Below are 23485 nucleotides of genomic sequence, written 5' to 3' on the forward strand. Positions count from 1 at the left end.
TTGATATAACTGTATGCAGAAATTAGGATGTTGCTATTTCTATATCAATAGCAACTGGACTGAGTGATGGTGTTGCTTCTCCAGTAAAAGAAAATGACGTTGTTCATTTGTAATGTTAGTATTACTGGCTATTTGTCATGATGTGGAGGAGCCGATTTTGCCTGGGGTGGACAAGATCAGAAATCATGTGAACCCAGGTTATAGTCCAACAGGTTTATTTGAAAACGCAAGCTTTCAGAGTTTTGTTCCTTCTTCAGGTGTTAGTGAGAGAGGTACTATCAGACACAGAATTTATCAGAGAAAGATCAAAGGCTCACAATACTGATGAGGATGTATTAAATAAACCTAAGATTCTGTTAAATCTTTAAGCAGATTAGAAGGTTTTAATTGATTAACATGTATACGTAAATCCCTGAATTCATTTGAAGTCACTGTCCTGAGAGAGCTAAAAGTTTTATCAGTATGTAGGAGAGGTGACATTTTAGATCAGACAATGCATGTTAGATGTGAGGCCTTTTTTTAGAATCTATTTGTGTTTTGGTTTGGAGTCAGACTAGTTTTATTTCTAAGGTAGGAATTTATAAAACACCATATTGACTGACTGTCTATAAATTATGTGCTTTTTGAACAAAATAGAATATATCTCCAAATACAAATTCATACGTGAGTGTGCGAGAGAGCGGGGGGTGGGGGGGTGGGGGTAGAGTGTGTGTGTGTGTGTGTGTGGAAAGAGCTAGAAAGTGTGTGTGTGTGAGAGAGACAGCGTGTCTATAGGAGAGAGGATCTGTGTGAGTATGTGTAGTGTGAGTGTGTTTTTGTAAGTGAATGTGTGTCAGTGACCGTCCAACGTTATGTATCCCAAAGTCTGCCTTGGAGGATGTTTACCCGAAGATCCAAGCCCGAATGTCCTTGAGCGCTGAAGTGTTCACCCACTGGGAGGGAACATTCATGTCTGGAGATTGTTGTGTGGTGTCCATTCGTCCTTTGTCGTCGTGTCCTCATTGATTCATCAATATACCATACGTTAGGGCATCCTTGCCTACAGCATCTGAGGTAGACAACATTGGCTGAGTCGCATGAGTAACTGTCATGCACATGGTGGGAAGTGTTCCGACTTGTGTGGGGAGTGCCCATGTTGAAGAGGTTACCATGATGGGGTTGTATGGTGTTGTGGTCAATGTCCTGAAGGCTGGATAGTTTGCTGTAAACAATGGTCTGTTTTAAGGTTTGGCGACTGTTTGAAGGTGAGAAATGGAGGTATGGGGAGGATTTTGGCGAGGTACTCATCTCATTGATAATGTGTTGAAGGCTGCGAAGAACATGGCATAGTTTCTCTGCCCCTGGAAGGCACTGGACAACAAAGTGCACCCTGTTGGATGTATCACGTGTCTGTCTTCTGAGGAGGTCATCACAGTTTTTCACTGTGGTATGTCAGCACTGATGATAAATGAGTTGAGCACCATATCCTGTTCCTATGAGGGCATCCTTCAACACCTTCAGGTGTCTGTCTTGTTTCTCCTCATCCGAACTGATCCTGTGTATGCATAGGGCTTGTGTGTAGGAGATGGCTGTTTTAATATGTTGAGGATAGAAGCTAGAGAAATGCAGCATCGTGAGGTTATCCATGGGCTTGTGATAGAGGGAGGTACATAGATGTTGTCCTTGATGGAGATGTGTGCGTCCAAGAATAAGACGATTCTAAATTGTAGTCCATGGTAAGTCTGGTGATGGGATGAAACATGTTGATATCGCTATGTAGTCATTTCAGTGATTCCTCACCATGAGTCCAAAGGGAGAAACTGTCATCAATGCATCTGGTGAAAAGCATTAGTCTGGGATTCTGCACAGCAAAGAGATCTTGTTCGAACCTATACATGAAAATGTTGGCATATTAGGGAAAAAAAGTCTGCTCCCCATGGCTGTTCCATGTGTCTAGATAAAGAACATTTGTCGAAGGTGAAGATGTTATGGTCGAAGATGAAGCAGATGAGTTATAGAATGGTGACACAGTGTGATGCTGGAGGAGCACAGCAGGCCCTGCAGCATCAGAGGAGCAGGAAAATTACTGTTTTGGGTCGGGACCCTTCTTCAATTGTCTTCCAACCTTTCTGAAGAAGGGTCCCAATCTGAAACATCAACTTTCCTGCTCCTCTGATGCTGCTTGGCCTGCTGTGCTCCCCAGCTCCACACGGTGCTATCTCTGACTCCAGCTTTAGCAGTTCTTACTATCTCTGAGTTGTAGAATGTTGTCTGGAAATTGGAAACCAAGCAGAGACTTGGGGATCGCTTTGCAGAACACCTCCGCTCGGTTCGCAATAAACAACTGCACCTTCCAGTCGAGAAACATTTTAACTCTCCCTCCCATTCCTTAGACGACATGTCCATCATGGGCCTCCTGCAGTGCCACAATGATGCCACCCGAATGTTGCAGGAACAGCAACTCATATTCTGCTTGGGAACCCTGCAGCCCAATGGTATCAAAGTGGACTTCACAAACTTCAAAATCTCCCCTTCCCCCACTGCATCCCAAAACCAGCCCAGCTTGTCCCCGCCTCCCTAACCTGTTCTTCCTCTCACCTATCCCCTCCTCCCACCTCGAGCCACACCTCCATTTCCTACCTACTTGACCTGTCCGTCTTCCCTGGACTGACCTATCCCCTTCCTACCTCCCCACCTGTACTCTCCTCTCCACCTATCTTCTTTTCCCTCCATTTTCGGTCTGCCTCCCCCTCGCTCCCTATTTATTCCAGAACCCTCTCCCCATCCCCCTCTCTGATGAAAGGTCTCAGCCCGAAACGTCAGCTTTTGTGCTCCTGAGATGCTGCTTGGCCTGCTGTGTCCATCCAACTCCACACTTTGTTATCTTGGGTAGGAGTGCAAGTTCTTCTGGAGCTCATGTCTTCAGTACTATTGCCAGAATGCTGTCAGGACCCATTGCCTTGCCACATCCAATGCCATCAGTCATTTTTCCATATTATATGGAGTGAATTGAGTTAGCTGTAGCCAATCTGTCTTACTCAGTACTTCAGGAAGAAGTGAAGATGGATGGTTCAATTTGGGTTTCTGGCTGAAGAGAGATGCAAATACTTAAGCTCTGTCTTTTGCACAGATATGCTAGGCTCCCCCATCATTCTGAATTGAAATACTAGTGGACATTCCTTCTGTTGTGAGTTGATTAATTATCCATCAATATTCAAAGCAAGACTCCTGAGCTAAGATCTGATCCATTAGTTGTACTATTTAGCATAAGCTGTATACACAACTGTTTATGCAAGTAATCCTGTTTTGAAGCTTCATAAGTTTGGCTTCTTATTTTAGACATGACTTACAGTGTTCCTGATATATCCACTTACACTGTTCATTGAGCCAGTGTCTTGACCCATCGACTTTACAGAAATGATAATATAGTTCTGGGTCAGGATAATGTGTAGCTTGCAGATGTGTTGTAAATAGTAGTGTCCTCATGCATCTTCTACCCTTGTCCTTCTTGGTGACAAGTTGTGATTTTGGGGTGGTTGGCAGGTTTCTGCAGTGCATTTTGTTTAGAGTACTCATGGCTGCTCCTGTGCAACCAAGCAGGCTGTTTTGTCCTCAATAATGCCAAACTTGACTATCGTTGGCGTGGCACTCATCCAGACGAGTGGAAATGTTTCAAAAACACTTTTGTCTTATATATGGTGGAAAGGCATCAGGGAACTGCAAAATGCTCAGCTCCAATTTGCTGAGGTAGTCATTATATTTATATGGCTGTTCCAATTCAATTTCAAGTAAATGGAATATTAATAATGGGGGAACTCAGCGATAGTAATCCTATTAAATGTTGACAGGAGATGCTTATTTTCACGCTTGTTGGAGATGGTCATTATCTGGCAATGTACTCAAATCTATTCTCAGCGGAGAAGTGAAGTTGAAGAAGGTGTCTCAGTCCCATTGCGATCAGGTGTCAGAATGCTATAAGTGGAAATAAATTAATATTTTCTGATGCTTGGAGCTGATTGATTGCAGGTGTTCTCTAAACAACTTTCTCTGACTTCTATTGAAGATCGCCAGAAACCAAGACAATTATATTTTATACTCTTTCTTCGAGGTTTGTCTGGATTTTTCAGCTTAAGTTATAGCAACTGATAACATATGGAAATTTGATCTCAATTTTGCCAAGAGGCATTGAGGAGCTTTTCGAAATGTGACCTTAATACTTTTTCTTCCCCTATAGAATCTGATGTTGCCGACTTTGATGGCAGAAGTTCACTACTTTACAGGTTCCATCAAAAGAGCATGAGCACGGTCAAGGACATCATTTCCTTGAAATTCAAAACGATGCAAAGCAATGGAGTTATGTTGCATGGGGAAGGACAACGGGGAGATCGTATTACACTGGAGCTAATGAAAGGCAAACTCTCACTGCAGATCAATTTAGGTAAGCATTTAAACATCTAAACTAGCCAAAGTAGTGAACTATCGTCCCATAATATACCCAGAAATGAACGATACAGTTGGAGAAGCAGAAGGACATGAAATCAGTCTTGAGAAAGCCTTAAAGTTAACGATGATAAGGGTGTGTAGTTGGGTTCACACTACCTATTGTCTGTCAAGGAGCATTTCTTTAGCATTGGTTGCATTCATTTATATTAGTGGAGAGTAAGCATTATGGATAAGATTCAATCCCAAAATTGTGAAAGGTAGAGCATGGATAGAACATAGAACATAACAGCACAGTACAGGCCCTTTGGCTCTTGATGTTGTGCCGACCTGTCATTCTGATCTCAATCCCATCTAACCTATACTATTCCATGTACGTCCATATGCTTATCCAATGACGACTTAAATGTACCTAAAGTTAGCGAATCTACTACTGTTGCAGGCAAAGCGTTCCATTCCCTTACTACTCCCTGAGTAAAGAAACTACCTCTGACATCTGTCCTATATCTTTCACCCCTCAATTTAAAGCTATGCCCCCTCGTGCTCGCCATCACCATCCTCGGAAAAAGGCTCTCACTATCCACCCCATCTAACCCTCTGATTATTTTATATGTTTCAATTAAGGCACCTCTCAACCTTCTTCTCTCTAATGAAAACAGCCTCAAGTCCTTCAGCCTTTCCTCGTAAGACCTTCCCTCCATACCAGGCAATATCCTAGTAAATCTCCTCTGCACCCTTTCCAAAGCTTCCACATCCTTCTTATAATGCGGTGACCAGAACTGTACGCAATACTCCAAGTGCAGCCGCACCAGAGTTTTGTACAGCTTCACCATAACCTCTTGATTCCGGAGCTCGATCCCTCTATTAATAAAATCTAAAACACTGTATGCCTTCTTAATAGCCCTGTCGACCTGGGTGGCAACTTTCAAGGATCTGTGTACATGGACACCGAGATCTCTCTGCTCATCTACACTACTAAGAATCTTACCATTAGCCCTGTACTTTGCCTTCTGGTTGCTCCTACCAAAGTGCATCACCTCACACTTGTCTGCAATAAACTCCATTTGCCACATCTCAGCCCAGCTCTGCAGCTTATCTATGTCTCTCTGTAACCTACAGCATCGTTCGTCACTATCCACAGCTCCACCGACCTTAGTGTCATCTGCAAATTTACTAACCCATCCTTCTACGCCCTCATCCATGTCATTTATAAAAATGACAAACAGCAGTGGACCCAACACAGACCCTTGCGGTACACCACTAGTAACTGGTCTCCAGGATGAACATTTCCCATCAACGTGACAAACAAGCACACACAGAAACATTAAGGATAGGATCAAGAGTAGGCCATTTGCCCCCTTTGAGCCTGTTTTGTCATGATCAAGGTTGATCTTCCTACTTAGTACTCTGTTTCCACTTTCAATCTACCCTTTTGTCCTTTTAGACCCAGGAATTATATCTATGTTCATCTTGAAATCATTCAATGTTTTCACCTCAGTCACTTTCTGTAGCAGTGAATTTTCAGGCTCAGCATCCTCTGGTTGAAAGAATTTATACTCATGCCATCCTAATTGGCCTACCCTGTGCTCTTAGACTGTGATTGGTGCTGGGCCTTGGAAACATGCATCCTGCATCTACCCTGTTTAGTTGTGTCAAAATTTTATTGTTTTTCCCCTCTAAACCATTGTAAATATAATCCAGTCTCTGTTATTACGTTACTTCTCCTATCCCAGGAATCAGTCTGGTAAATCTTTGCACTCGCTCCATAGCCAGAAATTATTAGCTCACATAAGGAGGCCAAATCCTGCAAAATATTCTGGATGTGGTCTTATCAAAATCCTACACAATTGTCGCAAGACATTTTGCTTCTCAACTCGAATCTTCTCACTATGAAGGATAACATACCGTTTTCCTTCTTCACCATCTGCTACTTCTGTATATTTATTTTCAGTGACTGTTATACAAGGACATCCAAGTCTCTTTAAATCTTCACTTCTCCCAATCTAGTGCTATTCATATAATAATCACCTTCCTGTTTTTGGCTCCAAAATGGATAACCTCACGTTTATCCACCTTCTAAACTCATGACTACTTCTATCTAGAAGGACATGAGAATGTCACCAACTGCAAGCTCCCCTCCAAACCACTCACCGTCCTGACTTGGAAAGATTCCTCCACTGTCGCTGGGTCAAAATCCTGAAATTTGCTTTCTAAAGATACTGCAGGCCAACTTACTGGAGAGTGACTACAGAGGCTCAAGAAGGCAGCTGACCACCAACTTCTTAGAGACAGCTAGGGGTGGGCAATAAATGCTGGCCCAACCTGCGATGTCCCCATCACATGAATTAATAAAAATATTTATAATTTATCTGCTAAGCATTTGCCCACTCACTCAACCTGTTCAAATCACACTGAAGTATTACTGCATCCTCCTCACAGTTCACCTTCCCACCTAGCTTCGTGTCATTTGCATATTTAGATCTGTTACATTTAGTTCCCTCATCTAAATCACTCACATATATAGTGAATTGCAAAGGTGCAAGCACTGATCCCTGAAGTACCCCATTGGGTCACTGCCAGCCACATAGAAAATTACACATTTATTCATAATCCTTATTTCCCTTCTGCTAGCTAGCTTTCTAACCATGTCAATACATTAGTACCAATCCCATGTGCTTTACATTTACATACTAATCTCTCAAGTGGGATTTTACCAAATAACTTTCCAGTTTAGTTTTTGTGCAAGATGGGAATGATTAAAAGAAGTTGTCATTGGGATTGAATTTTTCAAAGAAAGAAGGAACACGCGTGGAAATTTTTGAAGACAGAGTGGGTGCTATTAATTTTGAAGGCGATGAGGGCAACACCTAAGGAAAAGGATCATTCTAATAAAATCTCACTGAACTCAAAACGTTAACGGTGTTTTCTGTTCACAGATGCTGCCAGGCATGCTGCGTTTCTCCAGCATGGTCAGTTTTTGTTGTGAATGGCTAGAGATTAAATTAATATTGGAACCAGAGAGGTGCTGAGCAGGAGAAGGCTGGGATTTGGTGTGCTGGTGAGGTGATGGGAACAGATCAAGGGCAAAGGACACAGGCTGCTGAGACCAGTATGTTTTGGACCATAGCAGCGGGCAATGATGAGGGGTTGAAATGTGTGTGTTGCAGTAAATGCAAGATTTTCGGAAAATGACAAGTAAACGTTTCCAGGCAGTCTTTGAGTAACTGTTTCAAAAGTAAGACCAAAGAGCATCATGGAAGCAAAACCACAAGACATGGAGCAATTGCCTCAATTCTGGGGTGGCAATGTAAAATCTGCGACATTACAGTCACTAAATTGACTTAGAGTAAACACATAATTGTAATTGAGACTAGGAAAGAAGTACTAAACATTTCCTTTCATCAGAGGTCTAGGGCCTCCGTTCGGATAACCAACGATTGAACATTTCCTTGTATTTACAAGTTTATTGCTACTCCCTTCTGATGCTCTGGTGGCTTAGTGGCTCATAACTACTAGCAATAAGTTATTGTCAATGGCTTGAAGTTTTTCTGTGATATTTTGTTGAAAGTTGATGGAATATAATTCTATATGTCATTCCTCTCTGGGCTCCTTTTTAAAAATTCTGTTGTGTGATGTAGGAGCTAGTCAGAGTTTAAAAGTTTCATTTTAAGTATGGGTCAGTTTGCAAAGTGGAGTGATGACAACAGAGTGGGTTCAAATCACATACAAGCTCAGGTTACCATTATAAGGTTGTCCTCCTCAACCTTTCCCCTCACCTGATGTTTGGTGACCCCCAAGTTAAACCAATTTTCCTACTCAGACCTAGGTCTGGTAAAACATGGCAACTTTACATTTTACATACAAGTCAACTTTCTAAGGGAGAAATTCAAGCTGATTAGCTTCAGAGAAATGGCCTATAGCAAAAAAAAAGCTCTGCAGTCAGATTTCATGCATATTTACAATGAATGAATTAATCTATTCTTGAAAAATAACATTATATATTCCTTATAACCATAAATATGCAAGGCCGATTCATTTGGATTTAGAGTGGTGCTGGTTCAGATGAAGATGGATGTGCCAAAATTAGGTTGATATACCAGAGGATAAAGGGAAGCAATAGAGGCAGCTGAATGGATGATTCCCACTTCATGACAAGGAAGACTGCAAACATGTTTTCGGACATGCAGTTAAAGTAGCCATGGGAGAAGTGTTACGGGGATAGTTAGATGTGGAGGGAAGAATCCCATGATTATTCCTTGTTTAGATGCTAACCTTGGGGGAGGACGAAGTTTCTGCATAGAAGAGGGAGGTCTAATTCTACCATACAAAGGTAGACATCTGCAGTGATGGATGGCCAAAGTTGTTGAGTATCAAATACCTTAATATCTGCAACCATTGGACTAAATGTAGTGATGTTGGGGAAATTATCATCTTGGGAGAGTATAAGGATTTTTCTGAAACAAGCATAAAAATGATGAACGTGGTCATGATCAAATCAATGATAGCAGAAGTATTGTGATGAATGAACAGAGTAAAAGACTGGCCAGTTGGGTTTGCAAATATTGTTTTATATCACGAGTAAGATGCGTCAAGAAAGGAGAGGGCTGCCAGAAATTAGTTTTAGTGATGAACATTCTATTGGTTGACGTTACAGATGTGATTGCAAAGTGCAAAATCAAATGAATGGAATATGAAACACTCTACAAAAAAGAGAATATATAATGATAGATAAGACTATAAGATCATTAGATGTACAAACAGAAGTAGGCCACTCAGCCCATCAAGCCTTCACCAAATAATGAAATCAAGACAGCACTGATAATTTTCAATTCTTGCCTTTTCCTGATAACTCTTAGTTCCCTTACTGTTTTAAAATCTGTATCGCTCAATCTTGAATGCACATAATAGTCGAGCCTTGATAGCCCTTTGTGGTAAAGAATTCTACAGATCCACTACCCTCTGAAAAAAGAAATTCCTCCTCATTTCTGTCTTAAAATAAACCTTACTCTGAGGTTACGTCCTCTGGTCCTAAACTGTTTAACCAGGGAAGCAACGTTTCTGCACCTACCCTGTAAAATCCCTAAACAGGTGAAGAGTGTGGGTTTTGATTTTTGTGTTGAGCTATGATTAAAGTTGTGTGATGTACCTGCGTAAGAAACTACAAATAAGGTTCCACAAGAGGGAGTGGACAATTAAAATTTTAAAGGAGAAAGGAGTAGACTAGGACAAATTTGAAGTGCTTCAAGAAAAAGGGGAGCAGAGACTGAGATGGAGAGGCTCGTATCATGAAATCCATACTGTGCACGGATATCGTAAGCGGTCAAATATATCACTGGGCAGCAAGGCTTAAGTGAAGGGTAGAATGACATACTAACCTGCCTAACCATCAGTGAAAACTTGGATCTCAATGAAATCATCAAAAACGAAAGTTTGTGGATGGCAAGGACTTGTTTCATATGTGTACCCATAGTTTGGAGAGCACGGTTAGAAAATGCAACCTCTATATTGGACAGAGAAAAATAGCTGAAAGTTCAAAATTGTGAGTCATAATAAGATAGATTGGGGCAGACCAAGTCCATTATTTAATAAAGTTCATTAATTTGATATTATGATCAAAACAATGAAGGGAAAGATAGGAAAATCTATTATATTTACATAGACAGCTATGAGGGCATGAAGTCCCAAGTCAGAAATAATGGGCAGAAACTACAGGTGGCGATAGTGGGGCAGCACACTGGCTAGAGGACCCTTACTTGCTTTTCTTGTGGAAATACAACACTATTTCAAAGAATTTAACACATACTTAGACCGTACCAGGATTCCCTTTGAATTAATAGCCAGGCAGATGGGAATAATGCTCCTAAGAGCTGCAGCCCTTTGAGAGACCCACAACCCTTTAATACCAGCAGTGCCAGCCTGTACTGCATCCAGGGATGGACACCTAATGCATGCAGACGCAAGGGTGTGCTCAGGGACACTGGTAGCAGGAACGAGGCGGAGAGGACGCTGGGGTTCTGAAAGTAAAGGCAAGAGTCTGGGTTTCCACTCTACCACCACTCCAAATCCAACTCCAATCCATGCTCCTAGATCAGATTCGTAGTTTGATGTGGCCTCTCAGATGCTGGATTTCCTACCTGTAGCTGGCAATGGGTTGAGGTTTGAAGTGGGCCTTAACTGGTTAATTGCCCACTCTTCCTGTCCAGAGCATGATCAAGAGGGAGTCAAGAAAGACATGGACCCAACTGAACCCTTATGCCCGATCAAATGACCCCCATACTGTCAATCGTGACTCCTGCAGGGGCAATAAATTCTGCCCTGTGTTGGATGAACAATCTATGATAACTTCAAAGTAGAATGTGGATAATGAACATGTTGAGAATGGGCAGAGAGAAAGGCAAATCAGATAATGGAAACAAGTGCAAAAGACAAGCCAGTTACAGTTCAATGTAGAGATATGTGGTGATGCATTTTGGAAGTGAGAAATAAAGAAACAAACTATGGATACTTTTGAATCAACTAATTCAGAGATACTCTTACATACTTCTGGAAGCAGTTGGGACTTGAACCTAGGCTCCTTAGCTTGGAAATTAAGGGGCACTACCACTGCACCACAAGAGATTTTCTAAAGTAAGCTGCACACTAATTTTAAGGGGGAAATAGTTTGCCAGGCAGTGGAACTCCAGCTGGAGCTTTCTACTCTGCTGCCATCTTGACAGGCAAATACTGAAACTGCTGTAATTGGAAAACAAGAAGGAAATTAATCAAAACTTTAATGAGCTTTTGGTTTTGGTTTCAGCAAGATTATTGTATCCAAATACCGAGCACCAAATAATAAGAATGAAGTTCGGGGCTTGCAGAAGGGTGTGGAAGCAACTGGCCTGAATTATTTCGGGTATAATGCATTTCAGTGAATGAAGAGACTTGAGAAATTTTGATTATTCTCTTTCTTGCAGAGAGTTTTAAAATGATTTAATTGAAACAATCAAAGTTATGATGGACTTTGTGAGGGTATAGAGAGAAAAGCTATTTGCACAGGCTGGCCCGTTTTCAAAGGATATAAATTTGAGATAATTGGCAAATGAACTGGAAAGGATATGAAATATTTTCTCAGTAAGTTATGACAGGAGAATGTAGCAAAAATAGTGACTTGCAAAGGGGAATTGACTAATAACTTGAAAAGGCAACTACAGCAGAACTTTCAAAAGAAGAAGTTGGGGTGTCAAAAATCAATAGTGTTTTCAAAGAGCTTTACAGACCCAATGATCCTGAAATGTCTCCTACAATGTCATAAGACTTTTTGCTTGTGCAATTGGTCTCTATCCTCCTGTAAAATTCAGTGTTTCTGGTGGATATCCACAATTTGAAAAGTTGCAATGTAGTCTTTCCCATGGATTTAACAGTTCCATTCCTATATTTTATTAACTACTTCAGCTGGGGTTCCCCATCTAAGGCATAATCCCATTATCTCTGATCACAACTTCATGCACTCCTTTGATTTGTTGGGCGATTTGTCGAATTGGGAGCATGCAACTGTAAACTGGATGCTCATGTTTCAGGTGACACCAAGTTGCATTCCATCAATAGTCATACCTCAGTAACATTGGGGAGTCTGTTGGATGATCAACATTGGCACTCTATTACCATCGAACGTTACAACAAGCAAGTAAATTTCACCGTGGATAAGCACACACACCACTTTCGAACCAAAGGAGAGTTTGATTACCTGGATATTGATTATGAGGTAAGACTTGTACCTAACAAAAAGGCGAGTCAAGCTTTGGAAAGACATGTTTTAATGCTTGATTCCTTTTGCAGATGAGATCATAATGAAAATTGCCATTAATAAATCCAGTAAGTAATTCAGGGGAAATACTGTACCCAGAAAGTGGTCAGTAAATGAAACCCATTTTCACAAGGAATAGCTGAGGCAAGGTGAATTGATATGATTTAAGAGGAAGCCAGTTAAGAATAGGAGGAAGAGATGAATAGAATAGCATACTGATGAATGTTCGATGAAGGGGAGTGAAAGGAAATTCATGTGGAGCATGTCTGGTATTATGCTGGCATGAATGGACTACTTCTGAGCCAGAATTTGAATACTTTGTGAAATTTGTATTAGCATCATGATGGCACAGAGGAAGGGGAATCGGCCCATCGAGTCTGTGGCAGCAGTCTACGCAATCCTGCAGAGGCAATGGCCAAGTAATATTGTTACTAGACTATTAATCCATCAAATCAGCCAATATCCTGAAGATCTGGAATCAAATCCTGACATTGGTGGAGCACAAATTTAAAAAAAAACTGGAATTAAGAGCCTAATAGAATCCCAACAGTGTGGAAACAGGCCCTTCAGCCCAACAAGTCAACACTGACCCTCAGACATCCCACCCACCTAATCTACATATCCCTGAACACTACAGGAAATTTAGCATGGCCAATCCACCTAGGCTGCACATCTTGGGACTGTGGGAGGAAACCAGACGACCCAGAGGAAACCCGCACAGACACAGGGAGCGTGTACAAACACCACACAGACAGTCACCCAAGGGTGGAATTGAACCTGTGTTCCTGGTGCTGTGAGGCAGCAGTGCTAACCAGCAAGCTGATGACCATGAAGCCAAAGGTGGAAAAATCTATCTGGTTCATTAATATCCTTTTGGGAAGGAAGAGGTTATTTTTACCTCAACTGGACTAAATGCGAACTCTACCTTCACAGCAATGTGTTTGACACTTAACTGCCTCTCAGCACTTAGGGATGGACAATAAATACTGGTCCAGCCAGCAACACTTAATCCTGTAAATGAATAATTTTTTTAAAAATCCCATCTCCCTGTTCTATCCCTCTATCCTATAACTTTATTCCCCTCAACTAACCATCCTGTACCCTTTTAAAATTATTTACTTCTCTGCTGCCACCATACTTAGAGGCAGTGAGTTCCAGGTCATTACTACTTGTGGGAAAAGTTTTCCCTTACACTGCTACCCTTCGTTTCTAGCGCAAAAGGTTACGTTCCAACGCTGTTGTGCCATGAGCTAATCGTATTTTTTTTTAATCTCCCTTATTTCACCAAATCTCCAATCAAACTTTTCTGCCCCAACGAGAAAAACTCTCAGCTTCTCCTAAACTTGTAGCCAAAATCTATCAACTCTTGGTTTGATAAATTTCATCTTTGCCATCTCAAGGAACCTCACAGCCTTCTGAAAGTGTGATAACCATAATACTCCAGTGGTGTCCCAGTTGAAGCTTTAATATTTAATATTGCAATTTTTTGTCGTTCAAATACAGACAACATGTCCTGTACCATTTGATGAATGTCAAGTGGTTTTCCTTTCACTTTGGTACAGTTTGAATAACAAGTTTGGTGAATTTGATTTATGGAAGTAAGTTGTGTCACCTGGATGAATTGTCTGCCCTATTAGCTTCATAATAACTGTGATGTTACATTTTAAATTAAAAATATCATTTTAAAATCTCATTGAAAAGCTTTCTCACAGTAAAATTGAGACAATGGAGCTGGCCAACCATTGCGATTGAAAATTCATTTGATATTCTAACAACGAATCACAGATCATTTAAATTTCTCTGACCTCTAGATGACTTCAGCCTGAAAATATAACTTGGACCTGTTCTCTGCATATGCCTATCTCATGTGGCCCTATTGTCAAACTGGCACATACAGCAAAATAATGCTGCTGGAATTGTGAAAAATAGGACTCAATACAGAATTTATTCTCTTCAGATAGTTCTAAACTAATGAGTTTTATTTCAACGTACGTAATTACAATTAGTTAACATGCACAATTGAAAATAAGCTTTGGCAGTCAGGGAGCACAAAAAAACTGGTCAATATTTCCTAATTGAGAATTCTGCCACATATGTTCAGTATAATTGGAAATCTAACAAATCCTACTTACAGGATTATAGGATTTGTTGATGCATTATCTCACATCCTGGGGTGGCTTCAATTCAATTTACCTCATTCCTGAAGCCCCTGTGTGCCACCCTCACCAGATTCACTTTTATCCCAATTGTCAAGAGACCGAGTAGAAGTCAAAAAAGGAGATTCCAGATGCCCATGTTTATCCTTCCTATCTCAAACACAGGAGATTTTACTAGACTATGCTTTTGGTGTGTGCTGGTCTGAGTATTCATACATGAATACAGATAGGAGCTTGTTGCTCCTTGTCCTCCATGGGGATCTGCTGCTTGCTGTCAACTAATCTCCTCCTGCATCCACCTTTGTCTTTTTGGGTAGGCAGCCACAACAATTAACAGCAGGGCCTGCACTCTCAGTAGAAAGGACTCACATTGTGCACTGATGGAGCAAAATACTTTCTCAGACTTCAGAGTCCTGCAGATGAGGGCTGAGTACACTTCACCAGGCTGAGACATTCTGGAAGCTCTATACCACACTTTCAATTCGAGACCCATACCATGAACTTTAAACTTAAAACTATCTTCAGCACAGACCAATACATGACAAGTGAGGACTCAAACTTGTGTGGCACACAAAATGCATTGGCTGAGTACTGATGCCACTTCAGCCAGAAGTGGCCTTCTGTGCCATCATTGTTGGTAACTTCAATATTATTGAGATGCCGAAGTGCAACTTGCAATCACCAATGGCAGTGTAGAAAATCACTTTTGATCAGTATCTAACTGGTAAAGCGCCCTCATTCTGCATGTATAGCAAATAGGCAATGCAATGATTGTAAATCCAATGTACCTTCACTTCACAAATGGCTGCTTTGTGTTTGTATCATCACAATGCTGTGGTATCCATTGAATGTGGATACCATATTTTCAACCCTCAAAATTGCTTTACCCATCCTGAATGTTGCTCCAGCCATTTTTGAGTAGCCTTTCACATCTAGAGTAGGGTCAGGACTGGCCAGGAATGCAGCTCATGCTGGATGCAATCAGGACCAAACCCTGCTGGTTGCCAGGTAACACTCTTCCCTCAACCACCAGCACCACACCCCAGCCCCCCCACCACCACCTCCTTAACCAAACCCACAAGTCCCCTTTTACCTTGCTCTACTGCTGGCAGCCTATTTCTATCAAGTCCCCGTATTGTGATCCACCAACTTCAGAAAGTTGCCTTCCCTGCCTCTGGCTATTGAGATTACACCTTGCTGATGCCCATCCTCATCCCTACAGGCAACAGTGGTGATCATGGTTGATAAAACACAATGCCCCCACCCACCCACCCCCCCCCCACACCAGCCTATAGCCTACAATGGTCTTCGATGTTGTTCCACTCCCCCACCATACAGAGCTGGCCATTGAACACTGACAAGCAAAACAAGCTGTGCATGTGTGTGTGTGTGTTGTATGTGTGTGTGTTGTGTGTGTGTGTGTGTGTGTGTGTGTGTGTGTGTGTGTGTGTGTGTGTGTATGTGTGTGTGTGTGTGTGTGTGTGTGTGTGTGTGTGTGTGTTTTGAAGGGCACCTCAAAGCAGCAACAGCAATGTAAGTCTTTGCTTCTGGCTTAAGCAGCCATGTGTTAAGAGGCACAGCATGGCATAGCAAGGCAAAGCATTTATGGTATATTCATATAAGTAGGTGAGTGCTAAGAGAGCAAGCAGGTTGCCTTCAGGAGTCTAAGACAACAAAATGTGAGGCTGGATGAACACAGCAGGCCAAGCAGCATCTCAGGAGCACAAAAGCTGACGTTTCGGGCCTAGACCCTTCATCTCTGATGAAGGGTCTAGGCCCGAAACGTCAGCTTTTGTGCTCCTGAGATGCTGCTTGGCCTGCTGTGTTCATCCAGCCTCACATTTTGTTGTCTTGGATTCTCCAGCATCTGCAGTTCCCATTATCTCTGCCTTCAGGAGTCTAGTCCATTCCATGAATTGAGCATCTGTCTCTGCATGCAAAGTGTCCCTGGAAACAAATGGAGGAATTGAATAGAAACAGACCATCCTGATTTCATTAAAAGGCAGAGCAGACATGATGGACTAAAGTGCATACTTCTGCTCTTACATATTGCAGTTTTAGGATTTTACTGTTTGGTTTTATATTTGTGGCGAGCTTTCATTTACAGCCTACTATTTTAGTCATTTTTATGCTCTTTCCAATTTTTTGACCAGCTCTTGGCCTTTGATAAACATTTTCTTTAAGCTTGGTTCTAACTTTAATTCTTCAAGTTAATGACAATGATCAGTTTACCACTTGAAATTTTTCTTCCTTGTTAAAATGTAATGTCTGGTGCAAATGTTACTTGTCATTTATCAGGCCAAGCCTAGATGTTGCCCACATCTTCACATGGACTATTTCGGATCTGAGTAGTAGTAAACGGTGCTGAACATTGTGCAATCATCAGCAAATATTCCCATTTCTGAATTTATGATGGAGGAAGGTCTATTGATGAAGCAAAAGTAGATGGTTGGACCTCAGACACTACCCTGTGGAGATCCTGCAAAGATGTCCTGTGACTGAGAAAATTTACCGCCAAGGTCCTCAACTCTCTTTTTTGTGTTGAGTATCACTCCAACTAGCAAACAGTTTTGACCCTAATTTCAAGTTTTATTTAAACCCCTCAATATCATGTTTCTCCTCCAGATTTCAATTCTCTGCTCATAGTCATACAGCATGGAAACAGAGCCTTCAGTTTAACCAGTCCATGCTGAAAATAATCCCAAATTAAACATTAGGACCAAAGTTTATAATAAGACTAAGACCCAAGTGGCCATGGCAGAACCCCAAATAAGTGTGAAGGAAGAAGTTATTTCTTAGAAAGTGTCACTTGCTAGCACTGTCACTGACCCCATCCATTACTTGACGATGATCAAGAGGTATTTGTCCCGCTTTTTGTGTGACAAAAGCAGTTTTTCACATTGTCAGTGCACGCCAGTTGTGTAGCTGTTTTAGAACAGATTTGCTAAGGGTTTGGCAAATTCAGGAACACATATCTTGAAGTCTATTGCGAGAATATTTTCAGCACCTATAGACTTTGCAATGTCATGTGTTCCCATTGTTATTATCTGACTTTTTAAAGAAATGCTGTACTCATCATTCTTTTTACCTTTTTTGTTACTAAAGCTCAGTTTTGGAGGAATCCCTGTTCCAGGCAAATCAGCGAGTTTTCGGAGGAAGAATTTTCATGGCTGCATTGAAAATCTCTATTACAATGGAGTGAATATCATTGACCTGGCAAAGAGACATAAACCTCAGATACATATTATGGTAAGAGTGGCAATATGTTCATTCTGTGAATAAAACTGTGGAAAATTGGGATTAAACATTGAACCTTCAAGAGATTAATGCACTCTGCCCTTTAATAAAACAGGACGGAAAGACTTGAAGCACAAGCAGGCATGCATTTTGATAAAGTGAAGAGTATAAATGTGGTTCCAGCTGTTATCAGAAGGGTATCAGAAGGTTGTGGCTTAAAATCCCACTCTCTGACCTTGGGCATGAGGACGATATTAACTCTTATTCTATTGGAGTATACCAGGAAAGATGGCTTTTTTTGATTTGGAAACATTGAATTGTGAATGTGAAAGATCACATTTTGAAGAAGGGAAGAGAATGTCTTCTTTAATACATGGCTAATATTTATCTCTCAAACAATAATATTAGAACAGATTATCTGGCAATTATCTGGCTCTGGGAGCTTGTTTTGCATAAAATGGTTGCAGTATTGGCAACATTACAACAGTGACTAAACTTCCACAAGATGTAAGGATAGTAGGAAGGGGACTATATTTATTACCTTAAGGGTTTAAGCAGCTGAAGATGTGACCGATGATGGTAGATCAAGTGAACTGGGGTATTCACAACAGTTTATTTGTATTGGAACAAAGCAGGTTCATGGAGGGTTGTAGGATTGAAGGTGGTTACAAAGGGAGGGGTGAGGGAGCCAACTGTGGGATTGAGTGTTTTAAAATTGAGATATTGATGGACCAGGAGCCAGCATAAGTGAGCACGGTGTTAATGGATGCACAGGATTTGATTAATGACTGTAAATGACCGCAGAATTTTGGATATGCTCCAGTTAAGTGTGACGGAATATGGGAGGCTAGCCAGGAAGGCAAGGGAATGTTCGAGTCCAGAGATGGCACATACAAGGACAATGGTTTCAACAGCAAATAAACTGAGGCAGCAGAGGAGGTGCACTAAGTTTTCAAGGCAGTTTTGTGATGGAACATATGCCTTTTAAAAAGCTACCTGATTTTCCTTCATTTAATATAATTTGTGAAAGGATCATCAGCCACCATGCAGAATATACCATCCGTCAGAGTCAGCAGTTCTCCGTCATAAATTTAATTTGATTGCTCAAAAGATCCAGTTGGCACTTAAACAGACAGGTCTTTCCTGTAAGAGTCACATTATTAATATTTATGATATGAGGCAAGATTTTTTTAGTTGTGCCCAGCCAAATGGCACAATTCTTTAACTGTGAGCAAACAGTGAAACATTATTTTTATGCGTTCTACCAAACACAGTTTTGTAATAGGTCTCTTAAGCAAAGTGAAGTGGAGAAGCAGAATTGGTTACAGAAATGAAGGAGTTCAGTTCCATGGATGCGTTGGATATTATGGGGTGGGGTTTTTGTGACCTGGCAGGAGTTAAACGGGCCAAATGGCTTTGGTCTGTGCAGCAGCCATTCTACAATTCTACGATAATTCAAGTTAGTCAGACACAAGCTTCCCTTAACATAACCATGTTAACTGTTGTTAATTAATCTGTGCCATTCTAAATGAAAATGATGCTACCCTTAGAAATTTTCCAAATAAAATCGATTGACCATCACCTAGGTTGAGCTGTTTGGTTCATAACCAAGTGTCCTCTCTCTGATGAAGGGTCTAGGCCCGAAACGTCAGCTTTTGTGCTCCTGAGATGCTGCTTGGCCTGCTGTGTTCATCCAGCCTCACATTTTATTATCTTGTCCTATTAATGTAATGCTTAAAATGAGGTCAACCAGCTGGACCTTATAGAATGTGAGTTTCCTGTTTGGAGCTGCTAATCTGATCCAATGAGGGAGCCCTGGCTGGCATGAAAAGTTTGAGCATTAGAAATACTGACATTCTGGTACCTGATTCTGTATAAGGATTCTGTATAGTCAAGGGCTGTTTATGTATAGATATAGTGTGAGTTGTTGATGAGATACTGACTTGTGTGGTGTTACTTTAGTGCCAACAAGAGTAAAGCAGGATCCTGAAGAAACTTGCTCACAACAATTGGCTTTGAATTTGGGTTAGCATTTCTTTCATCATGTCTTTGTTTGAGAAGCTTGATTCATTCAATGCTGCTGTCAAGGACAGGGCCCAGTATGTGGGAAAAAAATGTTTTTTTTCTGGGCAAACGACACTATGGCAGATGAAAAACGAGTAATTCTTCTGACAGCTCGTGTAGCTGCAGCTTTTTCTCTCATTAGCGACTTAGCTCACCCTAAGGCACTAGCTACTAAAACCTTTCCAAAATTGGTGGACATATTAAGGAATATTACGATCACAAACCTCCTCTAATTCTGTGTCACTATCATATTTACTCAGCAATTCGAGAACCGGGGAATCCATATCAGGATTGTTGACTAAATTAAGATGACTGGCAGAAGCACGTGAATTTGGTTTAACCCTTAATGAGTTGGTTAGAGACCATCTGGAATACAGGATTAATGATGTAACTATGCAAAATGCCTGCCAGCAAAAGCCCAACTGGACTCCAAACAAGTCCTGTAATTGGCTTTATTACTAGGAAATGTGGCAGGTAGAACATATGAATTGCAATGTATTGTGCTGAAAGTAAACACACTCGCCGGTTTGACTGACCTTAAAGAATGTCGTTTGAAAGTGTAGACAATTGCATAGCCTCACTCAGGACATATCCTGATCAGAGAGACTCCAGGTAGCCAACAGCTCATGCATCCAACATTTTGGCTAATACAGAGTGTAAAAACATCCGAAAAGAAAAAGAGGATTGACGGTCATATTTGGAGTCAGGAAGTTCCACCAATACCTTTGCGGACAAAAATTTGTGACAATCTCAAATCACAAGCAAAGAACAAAGAGAACAAAGAAAATTACAGCACAGGAACAGGCCCTTCGGCCCTCCAAGACTGCGCTGATCGAAATCCTTTGTCTAACCTGTCATCTATTTTCTAAGGGGCTGTGTCCATTTGCTCGCCACCCATCCATGTACCTGCCCAGATAGATCTTAAAAGATGCTAACGTGCCTGCATCTACCAACTCCACTGGCAACGCGTTCCAGGCACCCACCACCCTCTGTGTAAAGAACTTTCCATGCAAACCTTTTTGTGATATGCTTAAAGAGGAGAAAACACTGCTGCCCAGTTGCTTTGGGCCATATTTAGCAGTGGGTTCTAATACTAAGTGTTAAAAATTATATGTTAGAGCACTGTCCAGGATGCTGAGTTGTGAATGCTGGTGCACTGAGCCGCCTCCAAATAGCAGATGCACCATCAGTGCGACCAGCAATGAAAAAGTCTATAATGATGTTGCATTTTCTGGACACAATTCTGGTTAAGGTTGACAATATCAGACTTTGGACACAGAAATCCTTTCCAAATTGAAACAACTGGTATTAATGGGGGAAACAAAACAGCCATCACAATTAGAGATGTAATCTTTTTGGATCCGAACAGACCAGCTCGCAGTAGGAGATGGTATATTCTTAAAGAAAGCAAGAGTGATTGCCCTGAGCAAAAGTTACCATCAAATACCAGCTGAACTCTGTCCAGTTGTCTCCAAAATGAAGATATTGGTGAGAAGTTCTGTCTGGTGGCCAGGCTTAGGAGCAGTCATAGCCACATTGCTTGGGCACCAAACGTTGCAATGACAGTAGAAAAACTATGTGTATCTTTTACAACACATGGAACCGTAGAATTATCGGTCATGGATAATGAGTCATCATTTACCATCAGGGAATTTGGATATTTCTTAAAGTCAAAGGATATTTGACATACAAGGACAGCTGCATGCCAATTATCCAATGGCCTTGTAGAAACTACAGGGATAAAACCGACAGAGTTGCTGATGGGTAGAAGACTGTACATTAGGTTGGCTGATCTTCCCAGGGGTTGGGGAGAGGGAAACTGTATCAGTAACTCCAGTGCTAGACACAAGACTCAGCCAAGTGAGAGAGACTGTATGATACAGGGGACAAATCTTGTTGGAAGAGTCATGGAAATGGCCCCAAATGACTAAGAGGCATGGTCAACGCGACGTCAGGACCAGAACGCATAAAGTTTGGGGAGATGCGACAGTCCCGAACAAGCAAGTGGACTATAGGAAAGCCACGTATTTGCAACATTGTGGAAGCAAAACGTACACAGTCCCTCGTAATCTTTGGAAATGCTGTTGTGGATTCACCCTCTTTGTCAAGTGTTGAGTCCTGTGAGCCAGAGATAGACCAATGGAAGCAGCCACCCTGCCTCCTTTACTGCTAAGAAAAGGAGTAAAATTCGACCGAGGTGCTCCTGGCACAAGAGGCTGGCTCCCACGCGTTACACGCCTCCCATAATCAGACGCCAAGTTGGAGGAACTGAACCTGATGCTAAAATATCCCAGGAAGATCGCCAAGAAAAATGACCAGCTGTTGTCCTCGAACTCAGAGGAGGAGGGTTGTAGTGGGTGTAACGAGGTTAGCAAGCTGGACCTCATAGAATTTGAACTCTGCGATTAGGACTGTTAATCTGATCCAATCAGGGAGGCCTGGCTGACAGGACTGTCAGAGACACGGACATTCTGGTACCGGAATCTGTTTGAGGCAATGCTATAGTCAAGGATGACTCGTGTAAATAAAGGATGACTTGGTGACATGATACTGGCCTCTGTGGAGTTATTTCAATTACCTGACCCTTTTTGACAGATTGGCACAAAATTCACTGACTTTTTGTCCTCTTGTGGCATTGCCTTGCTTTTTCTCAACTGCCTGAGATATACTTCCTCTGGGTCTGGCAGTTTACCCATTTTTCGAAAGTGACAATAATGCTTGGTGGAGGAGGCCTTCAGTGGAACAGGAGTGATCTTAGAAGACTTCCATTTATTTTGTTTCCAACCATCAAAAAAATTGATCTGATTACCTAAACAGCGCCCAGTCTCTTCAAGTACTCTGTGTCACTGCTATGGCTCTTTTCAGGCAACACTTCAACTTAATGCTTCTCAGTTAGCATTTTACTATATGCAAGATCTTCTTTATTTGTATTCTGTTTTTATATCCTTTCCCTTTATGGCTTTATGCACTGAAACATCACTTTTTGTTTTGTTTTTTTTAGTCACCTCAATCAAATCTCCCATCTATGGCAAACAACTACAGCACAGTACTCCCTCTAAGTTTTCAATGAGGTCCATCCACAGCATGGTTTCCAGAAACCAGCCTGCAAGGTGTCAGCATGCCAATTTGCAGAAACTTCAAAAGTGGCTGGATGAACATGTGACTTAGAGAGAATGCTGCTCCCCACCTGCCCTTACCATTCAACTCTCTCATCATGGCTGAAACATTCCAGCCCAGGCAACATCCTCGTGAATCTCCGCTGCACTTTCTATAAAGCAATCAGTGCAGGTATTAGTGAAGGTTTTAGTGATGCTTAATGCTCAAAATAATGCATTGCATTTTATCTCCTAATCCCATTACCCTCCTGACAGGTAAAAACATAGAACATAGAACATTACAGCACAGTACAGGCCCTTCGGCCCTCGATGTTGTGCCGACCTGTCATACTGATCTGAAGCCCATCGAACCTACACTATTCCATGTATGTCCATATGCTTGTCCAGTGACGACTTAAATGTACCTAAAGTTGGCGAATCTACTACCATTGCAGGCAAAGCGTTCCATTCCCTTACTACTCTCTGAGTTAGGACCACCATCAGACATTCACGGGATCCACTTAAAGAATTGATCTGCCCTCCTCATTCCTCCTCATAAAGCAGAGTGCTGCCAACATTGTGGTTTCAGTTCCTGCATTGGCTGAGGTCTTTTGTTCTCGACCTCTCTCCTCACCTGAGGCATTGTGATCCTCAGGTTAAACTACCAGCAGTTGTCTCTTTCTCTAATGAGAGAGCAATCCGAAAGTTCCGTATGACTATGATGGCTTTAC

The 23485-nt window shown here is 41.5% G+C and overlaps 1 protein-coding gene across 3 annotated transcripts in view; it reads left to right on the forward strand.

Annotated features, from left to right (window-relative positions):
- The window catches only part of LOC125454282 (contactin-associated protein-like 5), an 821154-nt gene that overhangs the window by 331400 nt on the left and 466269 nt on the right, over nt 1–23485 (forward strand). For all 3 annotated transcript variants that reach the window (XM_059647522.1, XM_059647523.1, XM_059647524.1), the window contains 3 exons: nt 4214–4417; nt 11976–12160; nt 17464–17607. In XM_059647522.1, the coding sequence (XP_059503505.1) occupies nt 4214–4417; nt 11976–12160; nt 17464–17607 (533 nt within the window). The remainder of the gene's footprint in view (nt 1–4213; nt 4418–11975; nt 12161–17463; nt 17608–23485) is intronic.

Source organism: Stegostoma tigrinum, chromosome 7 (genome assembly GCF_030684315.1).
Source record: "Stegostoma tigrinum isolate sSteTig4 chromosome 7, sSteTig4.hap1, whole genome shotgun sequence".
Taxonomy (NCBI): Eukaryota; Metazoa; Chordata; class Chondrichthyes; order Orectolobiformes; family Stegostomatidae; genus Stegostoma; species Stegostoma tigrinum.